The 15798-nt window shown below is 38.4% G+C and overlaps 2 protein-coding genes across 2 annotated transcripts; both read left to right on the top strand.

The window, feature by feature from the left end:
* On the top strand, positions 1–9347 carry dsc2l (desmocollin 2 like). Its single transcript, XM_078263904.1, has 16 exons — positions 1–308; positions 537–627; positions 762–970; positions 1080–1178; positions 2214–2369; positions 2735–2879; positions 2977–3131; positions 3261–3395; positions 3581–3766; positions 3987–4234; positions 4428–4570; positions 5254–5475; positions 6766–6987; positions 7191–7306; positions 7433–7753; positions 8143–9347. The coding sequence occupies exons 1-16, from the start codon at positions 270–272 to the stop codon at positions 8335–8337; spliced, it is 2682 nt and encodes an 893-aa protein (XP_078120030.1). The 5' UTR covers positions 1–269; the 3' UTR covers positions 8338–9347.
* A 2482-nt stretch (positions 9348–11829) lies between these two features.
* On the top strand, positions 11830–15092 carry LOC144526699 (desmocollin 2-like protein). The gene is made up of 8 exons (XM_078264318.1): positions 11830–12016; positions 12242–12332; positions 12467–12675; positions 12785–12880; positions 13886–14041; positions 14450–14594; positions 14692–14846; positions 14976–15092. The coding sequence occupies exons 1-8, from the start codon at positions 11978–11980 to the stop codon at positions 15090–15092; spliced, it is 1008 nt and encodes a 335-aa protein (XP_078120444.1). The 5' UTR covers positions 11830–11977.
* The last annotated feature ends 706 nt before the right edge of the window (positions 15093–15798 follow it).

The raw sequence follows: 15798 nt of genomic DNA, 5'->3' as shown, positions 1-15798 counted from the left end.
GAGCACAGCCCAAAGGTGCTTTCGCCTGCGGAGCTTATAGGGAGAGTCTGGGTGTGGCAACCAAGGTGTGTCTGTGTTGACTCACGGCCAGTAGCGACAGATAGATACCGCGGCTCAGGCTCACAGTGAAGGCTGGCTGTCCTTTATTCAGAGTGCAGGAATTGACAAGTTTCTTCGTCTGACGCCGACACAAATCCATCAACTGTTGGACGATTTACTGTCTGTGGAGCTTCCTCCATACGGACAAAGTCCATGAAAAGTTTTCAAAAATGGCGAACGTTTTAATTTTCAACATTTGCCTGGTGTTGGTAAGTGCTTCCATTTGTGTTTGATATCCTCTGATACAAAAGTATTTACCGATACAAATGTAACGTTAGAGCATCGTGTTAAGCTTCTAACTTCTGTTAATACTGAAGAGAAGTAGCCTATTGATATTATGCAATTGCTATTAAAGTAAAACTTTCCACTTTTTTTATTTTATTTTTCGATAAGCCTATTCGAAACTTTAACACTTTAAGATCGACTTTTTACTTCAGATGTTGTCCCGTGTGGAGTCGTGTTTCATCCCGAAGTCTCTGTACATAATTGTGCCAGACACGATTCCGGCTGGATACACAATCACAACAGGTATCCTACTGCACTTATTATTTGTTCATTAATTATTTATCAAACAGTTTTCTCCATCCCAGGTTGAATCGGCTTTTGTTTTGTAGCCGCCTTTTACCTTTCCACCGTTCCACTTTCCCTCTCTTGGTTTTCAGTTGAAGTTGCCAACTGCGACACCGAATCAATGCACTTAACTTTGGAGGACCAACGTTTTACAATAACGAGTAATAGAGCAATAGTAGCTGTAACGCCTGTATCAGTGGCACCAGGAGGGCGGACATTTTCTGTGTGGGCTCGGGACAACAGTGGACTGGAAAGTGAGATGGTAGTTCATCTTGTCCACAGTGCAATACGGGAAAAAAAGGTACGACTATGCATGCTTGTAACCGTTTACAGCAGGTTAAACATGTCAGAAGTACCTTTTTTTGTTTAGTTTCTTTTTTTAACATTCCTGACCTGTTTGCATGTCACAGCCCACAGGCTTCCTGAAACGCTCCAAGAGACGTTGGAGTCCTCCACCCTTCAACATTTTAGAGAATGGTAAAGGACCTTTTCCAAGAAACATTGAAAAGGTAATCTTAATCTTGAAAATATAGGTAAATTAGAACCTTGTAGTGTATTAGGTTTACACTAAATGGCCTTTTAATCTTTAGCACAGCATTTGCAATACAAATCCACACATTCTCTTCACTTTCCTGTTGCTGCACTTGCCTCACATTTCTCACCTCCCCCCCCAGATTATGTTATTCACACACCCAGATACACTTTAGATTACTTTACTTTCCACCATGGGTGATTTTAGGTGATTTACATTTTAAATTTCATCTCAGCCCCCCTAAAAATGATATATATATATATATAAAAAAAATTAAATCAATTTTAGTGCTTCAAGTGAGTTACGAACTTGTCTGTTAGTGACAGAGGACCAACAATTACAGGTTCAAAGGGCTTGGAACAGGTCTAATATCCTGTGTCGCTGTAGCCAATGCAATGCACCTGTAACCATAGATATAGATGCCTGTAACCCAGTGAAGGGTCAACAGAAACATAGTTTTGGCCAATCGGAGGTGGTTGTGCCAGATTTTCACCTTTGGCGGAGTCTCTATCTAATCTTTCAGAGCAGGAGTGCGGTTGTGAAGTTGCAGTTGTGCGGTTGTGAAGTTTAACGTTGGTACTCCCCAGAGAAGAAGTTGGTAATTTCATGGCGCAGATTAGAACCCAAATTGAAACATAAGCATCTAAAATTGCTGAATGTTAGAACATTGTGTCAGATTGGTCGTTATTACTGTGACTTATAAAAGTGTCAGGTTTAGTTCCATCATAGTGTTATTTATTAGTGTCAAAAAACGTTGACATTGTTGTTCAGTAGCTAGCTCAGAGATTATCGGTTAATGAAATTACTGATTTAGGGGGTTAACACTTTTGCATGCACTGTATCTGTGTCACATTCTCATTAGGGGCTGAGCCCCCCTAAAGGTCTGATCCTAGAATCGCCCCTGCTTTCCACTGACTTTATGTAGTGATTAATTCCTTTGATGGTTTTATACAAGCACCAGATGGACAGTTTTTTGTTATCATGTTTGATTTTTTTTTGGTTTCTGTTATAGATTGTATCGGACTCGGAAGCCAAGCACCAAGTGTACTACACCATCACTGGACCTGGTGTCAATCAGAATCCATTGGAATTGTTCAGTCTGAACCCTGGCACTGGGATGTTGATGGTGAACGGGCCAATTGATCGTGAAGAGTTCCCATGGTTTATAGTGAGTGTGAAACAGGCCAGCGACTAATGATTATTTCCCTTATCCCTTATTAATCTCATCATTTGCTAGGTCTATAAAATGCCATTAACAGAAAAGAATGACTGTCACAATTTCCTAAGGCCCAAGTTGTCATGTTTGGTATTTTTGCCTTAAAAAACGATTTAAACTGTTAATAAATTATATTAACAGTTTCGGCTATACTGTGAAACCAGAAGTGAAATCATTAATATTTGACATCGCAGTACATCACACTTTAAATGACTAATCTGACATTGAAAATAAACGAAACCATATGATATGCTCGCACTTTTTTTGGGTATTTTTGTGTGGGTTAAACTTGTAAAATTGACTTTGTTTCATCACAGTTAACAATCAGAGTTTTCGACAAACTCACAAATATGGAGACATACTTACCTTTGGACATCAAAGTAGTTGTAGATGATGTGAATGACAACGCTCCAACATTTGTAGACCAACTACAATTCACTGTGCCAGAGCAAAGCGTCGCAGGTAAAACAGATGAACATATAATACACACCAGTAATGCTCAGTTTTTGACTTTCAATGTCGCTTATAATAAACTCGATGATTATGTTTTACACCACAGGGACAGTGGTGGGGAAGGTGAATGCTACAGACAGAGACCTAGCAGAAAGCCTCCACACCAAGATCAAGTATTTTCTCACAACTGGGTTAGACCTGTTTGCCATCAACTCAGAAACGGGTGTCATCACCACAGCAACTAACACCCTGGACAGAGAGGTGAACACCAGCACCATTATATTGTGATTTACTCTGAAATACGACAATTATAAAATCTTGGTCTCTCGCCTCATCTTAACATATTATTTACCTTTTTCTGGTATCATTTTGTTGCATTTATTTCTTTAGGCAAAAGACAAGCATATGGTGACAGTAGTAATCAAAGATATGGACGGTGCAGTAAATGGCTTGTCAACCACAGGAACAGCAACCATTACTGTGGGAGATATCAACGACAACGTGCCCACTTTCACAAAAACATCCGTAAGTGACTAGCGATCACTTACAAAAAGATTGCACATCTTGAAATGATGTCTTAATGTTTTGTGACTGTAAAATTAAACCCAATAGGTGCATGTTATATTAAGTCTTTACCAGTGTGTTTTAAACTGTTTTACTAAAACACTGATTATCTGATTTAATAAGTAACAACTTTTTGTTTACTGTAGTATTCAATTGATGTCAATGAAAATGAAAGCGAAAAACTCATCCTCCGAATTCCCGTTGAAGATAAGGATTTAATAAACACACCAAACTGGATTTCGAAATTCATCATTAGTAAAGGAAATGAAAATGGACATTTCAGAATAGATACTGACCCCAAAACCAACGAGGGGCTTCTTTATGTCGCAAAGGTGAGTGAGATTTCGTATTATTTAAAAAAAATTTATAAATCAATATATCATTTTATTTATCTGCTTTTTAGGGAGCCTATTGTAACATTTGGCCAGGGACTGCACATGAAAACTAGCCTTTTGGCTAAATCTGGCATATTTACAGAAATATCTATTAATATGCACTGTCAAAAAAAATATGAAAACATATGATATAGAGAGTCCTTCCCTGTTTTTCCAGCCCTTAGATTATGAGCAGAACCAAAATGTAAAGCTTGAGATTGTGGCACGTAATCAAGCTGAGCTGAGTGGTACCACGGACCAATTGAGGTCCATTCCTGTGGATGTCAATGTCATCAATGAAGATGAGGGTCCAGCATTCTCAGCTCCTACCATCCGCTTCACTGTCAAAGAGAACACACCAAACGGCACACTGATAGGAAGTTACATAGCTACGGATCCTGAGACCAAGAGCAGCAATGGCATCAAGTAAGCATTCTTACTTCATATTGGTTTTAAAATAATTAGCTTTCCTGTGTTACAATATGGCTGATAAAAGACACAATTGCAACTAAATCTCAAGATCCTAACTCAAGTACAGTATATGTTACTTCTCTTAAACACTGGAGGACAGACATTCACTGCTGAAGAATACACAAGTACTTTTTCCACCCTCTCTCAGGTATTACAAGCTCACAGACCCAGCCTCCTGGATCAATGTCGACAGAAATAATGGAGAGCTGAGAGTGGCCAACACAATTGACAGAGAGTCACCGTTTGTCCAAAATGGAATTTACAACATCACCATGAAGGCTGTTGATGCTAGTAAGTTGCTTGTAAAGGCTAAACATATCCTTTTAATGACTTATATAAGCCATGGACTCCATTATGACAGAAAAAGAAACATACTTTTATTTCTCAGATAATAGCATAAGCTCAAGTACATCTCCCATACTTCCATAATACTGCTGAAGCTGATTGACTGATGAAGAGGCCTCAACCCTGCGCTGTTGACTAATTCTTGACTCACATCTATTACTGGTTTTATAAGCTCACTGTGTTTCCGTTGGGTTTGGCAAATATAAATCAAACTGTCACCAAGAACTGTGGTATGGGAAAGTGTGAAGTATACATGCCAAATTAACAGAGACATCACCACTTAATGCCTTTTGATGGTATTGTTAGAAAGTAATCAGGAACAACAGCTCCACCCTCAGCAGTATCTGTCTGAACAAACAGCATGTCCTGACTTTGTCTCACGTGGGAACACCTGTTATTACGATGGGATGTGACAAGTCATTTCTGATGACTCTCAATTCTCTGATGTGATGGTGAAAATTGGGCTCACATCCCAGATGCTTGTTAGAATTTAAAATGTCGTCATAATTTACACCCAAGTGAAAGCACAATGCGACCAACTTGGTCTATCAAGTTTTTTTTCCTCAGTGTCGACATGCCTTTTTTAAATTATATTGCATCATTTCTAATGTAATTCCAATGTATTTCAGGCTCCAAAACAGGAACAGGAACAGTCATCATTGTGGTGGAGGATGTCAACGACAACCTGCCAGTGCTCCCCACCCCCGACATGGTGTTGTGTGAGAAGGAAGGAGAGCTCGGCTCAGTGCTGGTTGTGGCTGAAGACAAAGACCAGAGACCCTTTTCTGACCCCTTCAGCTTTAGTCTGCCACACGATCATGATGGCAAATGGTCCTTGACAAAAGTTAATGGTAGGTGGTTGTACCTTTATTTGAACTACATCTTATAAAGAATGTCTTTCAAACAAAATACAAAAAAATACTTGAGACATTAACAAAACATTATTGAAACATCTGTAAAAGAAATGTGCAAACTACTCACAGCATTATGTTTAGGATCAAAACACGTGAACGAGCCAGACTCAGGCATAAAGCTTGACTGATAATTATGTTTTTGAGGCTGATACCAATATGTGGTGGATGAGAATTTCAGATCATTTAAGTAGGTAGCAAGAGCACACTGTAAAAATACACAATTCCAAGTTAAAGTCCTGCATTCAAAAAGTATCATCGGCATAATGTACTTATAGTTTCAAAAGTAAAAGTACATGTCATGCAGCAGAATGAGCCGTACATTATATATATTACGCTACTGGATCACTATCATTGATGCAGGTAGTTTACTTTATATCATATTTTAAGAGCTTATTTTATGTTTGCTGTCAAATAAAAGTATAGATATAATAAAAGAGTAAAAACTACAAAAAATGCCTTTTAAATATAGTAAAGTAGACAAATAAATTAGCAGAAGTACAGTACTTCTGGAAATGTAAGTAGTTACTTTCCAGCACTAGAAAGATATGAGAGTTTTAAAAATCTGATAACGAGACAATATATTTTTAACATAAATGCAAAGCATAAACATTTTTTGATTAAATTTCTTTTATTTAATTGGGACCTTAATATGTACTGAGTGGGACATTTTACAAACTTGTGCTCTCTGGTGGACAAACTATGTAATGTTGACTGTTTATAAAGTGCTGCAAACATATCTTTTGTTTAGTAATTTCTCATTAGGTGACATATGTGCTGATACAATATATGTATGATAAGATATGATATAGACAATACCATTTACCTTCCAATTTATCAGTTGTGCTCTAGTATGTGTTTGGGACATACAGAGTATACATCCTGATTCTTTAGACAGATTTTTCTGTATTGGCAATGCATTAAATAAGATTTTGCATACTGACTGTTTTGACATTGTTTGCTGATGTTTAAGTGGGTGTAGAAGTCATTTTTATTCTATTTGTGATTGCAACCAATTTGTATGCTGTGTTCAAGTTTTTGTTTATTATAGTGGGTGAATATTTTGATACAAAAATTACATTACAGTATTATTATTATTTTTTTTTAAACATCATAATGAACACTTACTTTGATCTGTCCTGAAAAAATAACTTTTGTGTTCTGAACAGTGCTATTTCTTGGAGAAACTGGAAGACTCTTTATAATTTTGTACACGTGTTTCCTCCTCAGGCACAGCGGTTATGTTGCGGCACATCCAAGAGCTCCCTACAGGGATATACCAGGTTCCCATAGATATTACAGATCTGCAGGGCTTTGGTAAAACACAGACGGCGAAAGTGAGGATCTGCCAGTGCAGGAATGGAGCCTGCTTGGACAAGGACCACTCTGTGTCATTAGGGCCACTGGCTTTACTGGCTATGCTGTTGCCTCTGCTCCTCCTCCTACTGCTCGGTGAGTCCCCCACTGCTATGCTATTTCCAGCAGAATTGTGTAGGCTACACTGTGTAGATAATAAGCAGAATGTGTGTGCTTAAGCATGTAAATTATAATGCCATTATGCTCACTCTTGTGATACTTACCATACGTGAAGCACTGTTTGTTATAAAATGCACTCCTTGTGCATTTATTTTTAAAAGCATCTTTTGTTATTGCAGGCCTACTGCTTGCATTTTTCTGTGTGACAAAGAGAGAGAAAATAGAATTTGAAGATGCAGGAGACAGTGGTGGAATCCTGCTCCAATCAAATACCGAGTCCCCAGGGGACGAAGTGGTAAGAACATAACAATTAAAGCATTGCCTGGGCTCATACTCATACTATGTTTTCTTCTCTTTTGTCTAATTTATTTAATTGTTACTTTCTCTTTTTTTTTTTTTTTTAAATTGTTTTTCTCTACAGGATTCCAGCCTCATCACTATTCCCACTACTGGGATTGACCAAGCAGTGAAGGGCTCAGTTAAGGGGGTGAATGCAGGATGGACTGGGAACAAGAGCTCCAGCACAATCGGAGGCCAAAGCATACATGGGAATGGGATGTATGGGGCCGGTGTTGTCACATCCGATACACAAGAGTACTATTCTGGCCAGTATGATAACCAATTTGGTACTCAGTCTGGACTGTTTGGTGTGGGTAAGGGTACAAACTTTGACAACAGATACCTCGCCCAGGACACAACCTTTCTTCACAACTGGCAAACAAATGGGCGCTATATAAACCAGGTAATGTTGTTTTATCATAAAAAGGAAATTGGGGTGTCTAAGAGTGGAAAGAAGCACAAACGTGGGAGAAAGTGGCAGAATTAAATCTGTCCAGATGTGTACACTTTTCATTCTCTAAGATGTAATAACTACTTGGTTATCTTTAAGAGCTTAGGTAACTCTCACATGTAATATAATCTTGATCTCTAAGTCATAATAGTATCTTCCGTAAACTTTATTATTTCTCTTGGTGAGAGAAATTGTTTCTCTGTGTAATGTCGGACTTCCAATCATATCCTGAGCAGCTTTGTGTTATTATCACATTGTGTAGTATCTCCCCTCCTATCGCTCAGGCTTAGTCCACACTGAGTAACAACACGCTTCCTTCTCCCTTCCACTCTGTCTTGCAGAAGCTGGCCTATTTTGGAACAGAGGATGGACGGTACGCAGATGACCTCATCCACTCCTACGGTTTTGAGGGGGCAGGCTCTGCAGCTGGCTCTGTGGGATGCTGCAGCGACTTTGGCGACAACGATAACCTTGACTTCCTGAACACGCTCGGACCAAAGTTCAAAACTCTAGGAGCTGTCTGCAGAAAGACATGAACAATGAAGCTCAAAAATAATGATGTTTACTTTTCACTGTACAGGATATAGACAGGCCTGGGATCTGAATGCTTGGTATTCCCCCTTAACATGAATGAGAAAAAGAACAAGTAGGTGGCGTCAGTGTGTGCACACTGCTCTGCTATCACTTTTTGTTAGTTTGTTTTGCTGCTTTTTGGTAAAGGTATTTTGCACTGAAAACTATGCAGAATGCTGTCAGTTGTACATACTTTGTGCCGTGTGTTACGTATTTGCCTTCAGGGTCTTGGTTTCCCATCTATCCATCCATTAGCATACTTGCTTCACATTGTATAAGAAGGTTGGGGGGTTGTTATATTGATCGTTGTATTGAAATATGCAGTGAAGGGCTGCAGGGTTTTCTATCTACTGTAAGAGTAACAGCATTGGGTATTTTGGTTAATGTTAATAATCTGTGTTCACAGTAAATCATACAATTCTGCATTTTTGCAAATGCTTGCTTAATTTAATAGTTTTGATAACAATTTTCTTTTAAGAAAAATAAAACAAGTAAATACCTAAATGGTATAAGACAATAATAAAACTGCCTTCTTTAATATTTTACATGAACATACTTCATTTCTATTTGCATGCTTAGAACTTTTACCAGTTTTAGACAATAATGTTGAATGTCTTTCACTGGTTTTCCAAATCATACAGTATTCATCTGTGCAATCACAATCCTCTGCAGCTCTCGACCGTTGATTGGGTGTAGTTTCAGCCCTGCGCGTCACCGAGGTTGTTGCAATAAACTGCCAGTAATCATGTGAAAGTCAATGCGAGGGCGGGAATGTGATGAGTGAGGTAGGCTATAGCTGACACTGCCTGGAACTGTTTGAATACAAGACTGACTAGACATACAAGAAAAAGAAAAAGCTAAAAGGATCAGAAAAATGTCCTTGATCCTGCAATGAAATCTTGATATTCCCATATGTGTTTATTAAGTTATTGAAGTTGTAACTTTACATGGTCATTAAAGAATGTGTCTCTAAGTGAACGTGTGCTACTGTAGCAGATGTAGTTTTATAGAAGTCTTGGTTTAATTTAAGGGGATTTCAAATATAATTTATGAAATAAAATAGTTATTGAACAGGTGTACTATACTATAAGTATTTCAAAGTTAACTGTAACTCAACTATATGCCCTAAAGGCTTTGCTTACAGCTTGGACCCCATTTTACAGTATGATCTTTATTTAGCACTAATCTATTGCGCGTGTACAGGAGGTTGCGTGGTAGGCTCAAGGTATATGCGCTTGGTGTCGGCAGACTTAAAAAAAAATATTCATAATAAAATAAATAAAATCAAATTGTTTTCTGCAAACTCCACCAGATTCTTGTTCTACATCTCATTGACTACCACTGTGGTGATTTTCATGTTGCTTTACTGTTTTATTATTTAATAATAGGACTTTGGCAGGCAAGAATCTGGTGAAGTTTGCAGAAAACAATTTGATTTGAAATGTTTATGAATTTATTAAATATTGCTGTAAAATGTGTCACCTTTTTTAGCCCTTCTGAGTTTGCAGGTATGTCAGTGACAACATTATCTGCACAGATTACAATAATACTGTTACAATTATGGGAGGATGGGAACGAGATGGGAACATCAAGGGGTTTTGTTCAAAATCCCACCGGGGCCAATTAGGAGAATCTTGAAAAGTCACTTAACTCATAATAATGAAAAATAATCAGTTAACCCAAATAAAGAAGGCACTCCAAGAACAGACGACAGCTCGGTTACTCCTGTTTTACCAATAAAAAGTCTTTTTTTTCATTTGAATTACTATCCTCTGCAGAAATAAAAGCTTTTTTGTATAATTGGTATTCCAGAAATCTGAAATGAAAAGCTGCAATGATTCAAATTCCACCCATTTCTGAGTTCCATCCAAAGTATTTACCATGGTTACCATGGGCCAGTCAGATATTTAACATGCTGGATATGAGAGTTCATGCTCTCTGTTGTGCTCCTACTACCCAACAGGCCACAGTGATGACAGCATTAAGGCCTAGGAGTTACTTGAACAACTTTAGCTCATTTGACACATAGCTTATTTATAGACGCATACCATTCAATGGATGTGAAATGTATCATGGGAGTCCAAACTGAGGACCAGGGAGGAAAGAGTTTGACGTGCCAGTATCAAATCTTATACGATAAGATGCCTCATTTGGCCTTACTCTTTCACTACTGTACACTGGCTTATGTTCACACAAAACATAGATAGTGCAAAAGAAACATCTTTGTAAAGGCCTACTGCACAAAACAACATGGTCAGCTGTCATAACATATGGCGTGTGTGTGTGTGTGTGTGTGTGTGTGTAATGGTAGCTGCATGACAAAAATACCTTCACAGCAATTAAAACGACAACAAACAAGAGTTTTAGATAATTTCTTTGAGAATTATCAAGTGCATCCCTATGTAAACCAATGGCACTGATAAGCCACATAATTCAATATAGCACTTTGTGTCCACCCTTATCAGAGCTGCTTGAGCCATCACTTCCAGTCACTTCTGTAAAGATGCTTGTAATTAGTTTTCGGCATACTGCGAAAAACAATCTCTCCAGATAGGGTGTTTTCACCCTCCACCAGAGAGTCTGAGGACACTTGGCTCCATCTGAGTTCAATATGGAGTTGTGCCTTCAGCTGCCAAGAAAGTGGTGCACAGAAACTTCTTAACCCCCTGTTGACTTTGGCCTCAGGATTTATAGTTTTATATGCCATGTGCGAGATATTTCAGTTGCTATGAATGCACATGACAAAGTAATTTCTTCATTGTGTGTCTTGGGAAAGCACAAACCAGGTCAAGTATATATGGAATTTAAATTGGTTTGTGAACAATTAAATCCCTGAATGTGTGTGTCTGCATGCAACAGGCCTTATTCAAATTATTGTGATGTAGTCATTGAACTGACTGTAATCATGTATTGTTAAAAAATAATTTACGTGTCACTAATCATACAGGATTTATTTGTGTTTTCCTCATGAAAAAGCTGTTATAAATACAAGATGTTACTGTCAGTGCCACTAGGTGTCACACTTACCCTCTTATATCGGATATGTATATATATATATATATATTATATATATATTTCAGTCAAGACACTTCCTCTGTCTATCACAAGTGTAACCAAACACCTGAAATCACTTCAATTAAGCTGGGGAATCACGACAGCCCATTTAAAGTGAAGTAATGAGACAATTTGTGGCAGGAGCCTTATAGTGCTCCAATGTGGCATATGCCAGACTGTACGGTTATTGCATGCTTTTATTCATCTTCACTGATATTTGGTGTCACTTATCTAACAAGATCTGGCTTCTCATTGCACCACCATGCTCATTGTAACTAAAGTGAGATTGAAGCTGACCACCACTTCCCAAGGATAGGGTGCTAATCTATGGGGCAGAAACTGCCAAGAGTGATGATAGTTCATTTGACTCACGGCCAATATCAACAGCTAGATATCGCGCTCACAGTGAAGGCTGGCTGTCCTTTATTCAGAGTGCAGGAATTGACAAGTTTCTTCGTCTGACGCCGACACAAATCCATCAACTGTTGGACGATTTACTGTCTGTGGAGCTTCCTCCATACGGACAAAGTCAATGAAAAGTTTTCAAAAATGGCGAACGTTTTAATTTTCAACATTTGCCTGGTGTTGGTAAGTGCTTCCATTTGTGTTTGATATCCTCTGATACAAAAGTATTTACCGATACAAATGTAACGTTAGAGCATCGTGTTAAGCTTCTAACTTCTGTTAATACTGAAGAGAAGTAGCCTATTGATATTATGCAATTGCTATTAAAGTAAAACTTTCCATTCTTTTTTATTTTATTTTTCGATAAGCCTATTCGAAACTCACTTTAAGATCGACTTTTTACTTCAGATGTTGTCCCGTGTGGAGTCGTGTTTTATCCCGAAGTCTCTGTACATAATTGTGCCAGACACGATTCCGGCTGGATACACAATCACAACAGGTATCCTACTGCACTTATTATTTGTTCATTAATTATTTATCAAACAGTTTTCTCCATCCCAGGTTGAATCGACTTTTGTTTTGTAGCCGCCTTTTACCTTTCCACCGTTCCACTTTCCCTCTCTTGGTTTTCAGTTGAAGTTGCCAACTGCGACACCGAATCAATGCACTTAACTTTGGAGGACCAACGTTTTACAATAACGAGTAATAGAGCAATAGTAGCTGTAACGCCTGTATCAGTGGCACCAGGAGGGCGGACATTTTCTGTGTGGGCTCGGGACAACAGTGGACTGGAAAGTGAGATGGTAGTTCATCTTGTCCACAGTGCAATACGGGAAAAAAAGGTACGACTATGCATGCTTGTAACCGTTTACAGCAGGTTAAACATGTCAGAAGTACCTTTTTTTGTTTAGTTTCTTTTTTTAACATTCCTGACCTGTTTGCATGTCACAGCCCACAGGCTTCCTGAAACGCTCCAAGAGACGGAGTCCTCCACCCTTCAACATTTTAGAGAATGGTAAAGGACCTTTTCCAAGAAACATTGAAAAGGTAATCTTAATCTTGAAAATATAGGTAAATTATAACATTGTAGTGTATTAGATTTGCATTAAATGACCTTTAAATCTTTAGCACAGCATTTTCAATACCATTCCACACATTCTCTTCACTTTCCTGTTGCTGCACTTGCCTCACTTTTCTCACGTTGCCCCCACCCAGATTATGTTCACACACCGATTAATTACTTTACTTACCACCATGTGCGATTTTAGACCCTTTTTTAAAATTTCATCTCAGCTCCCCTAAAAATTATAATATCAAAAAACTTTAAAAAAAAATCAATTTTAGTGCTTTAAGTGAGTTACGAACTTGTCTGTTAGTGACAGAGGACCAACAATTACAGGTTCAAAGGGCTTGGAACAGGTCTAATATCCTGTGTCGCTGTAGCCAATGCAATGCACCTGTAACCATAGATATAGATGCCTGTAACCCAGTGAAGGGTCAACAGAAACATAGTTTTGGCCAATCGGAGGTGGTTGTGCCAGACTTTCACCTTTGGCGGAGTCTCTATCTAATCTTTCAGAGGGAGAGCAGGAGTGCGGTTGTGAAGTTTAACGTTGGTACTCCCCAGAGAAGAAGTTGGTAATTTCATGGCGCAGATTAGAACCCAAATTGAAACATAAGCATCTAAAATTGCTGAATGTTAGAACATTGTGTCAGATTGGTCGTTATTACTGTGACTTATAAAAGTGTCAGGTTTAGTTCCATCATAGTGTTATTTATTAGTGTCAAAAAACATTGACATTGTTGTTCAGTAGCTAGCTCAGAGATTATCGGTTAATGAAATTACTGATTTAGGGGGTTAACACTTTTGCATGCACTGTATCTGTGTCACATTCTCATTAGGGGCTGAGCCCCCCTAAAGGTCTGATCCTAGAATTGCCCCTGCTTTCCACTGACTTTATGTAGTGATTAATTCCTTTGATGGTTTTATACAAGCACCAGATGGACAGTTTTTTGTTATCATGTTTGATTTTTTTTTGGTTTCTGTTATAGATTGTATCGGACTCGGAAGCCAAGCACCAAGTGTACTACACCATCACTGGACCTGGTGTCAATCAGAATCCATTGGAATTGTTCAGTCTGAACCCTGGCACTGGGATGTTGATGGTGAACGGGCCAATTGATCGTGAAGAGTTCCCATGGTTTATAGTGAGTGTGAAACAGGCCAGCGACTAATGATTATTTCCCTTATCCCTTATTAATCTCATCAATTTGCTAGGTCTATACAATGCCATTAACAGAAAAGAATGACTGTCACAATTTCCTAAGGCCCAAGGTTGGAACTAGGTACAGTCATGTTTGGTATTTTTTGCCTAAAAAACTATTTAAACTGTTACTATAATTTATTAACAATTTCGGGCTATAGTGTGAAACCAGAATGTTTATTAAGTTGATTTGACCCTTAAGTGAAATCATTAATATTTGACATCGCAGTACATCACACTTTAAATGACTAATCTGACATTGAAAATAAACGAAACCATATGATATGCTCGCACTTTTTTTGGGTATTTTTGTGTGGGTTAAACTTGTATCAGTGACTTTTTTTCATCACAGTTAACAATCAGAGTTTTCGACAAACTCACAAATATGGAGACATACTTACCTTTGGACATCAAAGTAGTTGTAGATGATGTGAATGACAACGCTCCAACATTTGTAGACCAACTACAATTCACTGTGCCAGAGCAAAGCGTCGCAGGTAAAACAGATGAACATATAATACACACCAGTAATGCTCAGTTTTTGACTTTCAATGTCGCTTATAATAAACTCGATGATTATGTTTTACACCACAGGGACAGTGGTGGGGAAGGTGAATGCTACAGACAGAGACCTAGCAGAAAGCCTCCACACCAAGATCAAGTATTTTCTCACAACTGGGTTAGACCTGTTTGCCATCAACTCAGAAACGGGTGTCATCACCACAGCAACTAACACCCTGGACAGAGAGGTGAACACCAGCACCATTATATTGTGATTTACTCTGAAATACGACAATTATAAAATCTTGGTCTCTCGCCTCATCTTAACATATTATTTACCTTTTTCTGGTATCATTTTTTCACATTTATTTCTTTAGGCAAAAGACAAGCATATGGTGACAGTACTAATCAAAGATATGGATGGTGCAGTAAATGGCTTGTCAACCACAGGAACAGCAACCATTACTGTGGGAGATATCAACGACAACAACTGAAATGAATAAATTGTTAAATTGCCAATATGTCTTGTTTCTTCAAACTTCAATCATCCAATCCACCAAACACCAAACGAGTCAATAGCAGAATAAGCTGTTTGGCATTGGTAGAGAAGATTTGGCAAATTTTTCATGGGCGCAACCAAGGGGGTAAGCTTTGCTTCAGAGCTCGAACCTCCTATGGCGGCATTTTGATGCTACAAAGCGATCACCCGACGTTAGCATTCCATTGACTGCCATTCATTTTGACGTCAGTTTGACAGCGACTAACTTTACATCTGAAGCGTTTAAAGACTTTATTTGTCCATTGTTTATTTCTAAAGAAACACGACAATGTATAAAAGGCTCCATTACCTTGTACCTCACGTTATGGCTCCGTAGTAGACGTTTTTATAAAAATAGGCTAACGATTGTGTCATAACCACGCGACTTACTGTCGCATAGTAGAGGAATTACCGTATAGTACAGGAGAAGCTCGCAGGCAGTTTTGACTTACATTAGCTGTTTAAGTTTAATTACTAATGTTAACTAGTGTTTTGGTTAGCAGTAATTAGCCTGTGTCCATGTTATCTCCTTTCATATACCTACGTTCTCCGTCTCTGCAAGATTGGGAATGATTGAGATTTCTCTTGGCACAGCTACCAGAAGACTTTCAACTTTCAGACAGGTTGCTCACGTCACATTTACGTCGTCTCTCTCAGTTGGA

This window comes from Sander vitreus, chromosome 12, assembly GCF_031162955.1.
Source record: "Sander vitreus isolate 19-12246 chromosome 12, sanVit1, whole genome shotgun sequence".
Lineage (NCBI taxonomy): Eukaryota > Metazoa > Chordata > Actinopteri > Perciformes > Percidae > Sander > Sander vitreus.
This window is presented reverse-complemented; position numbering and strand designations above follow the sequence as displayed.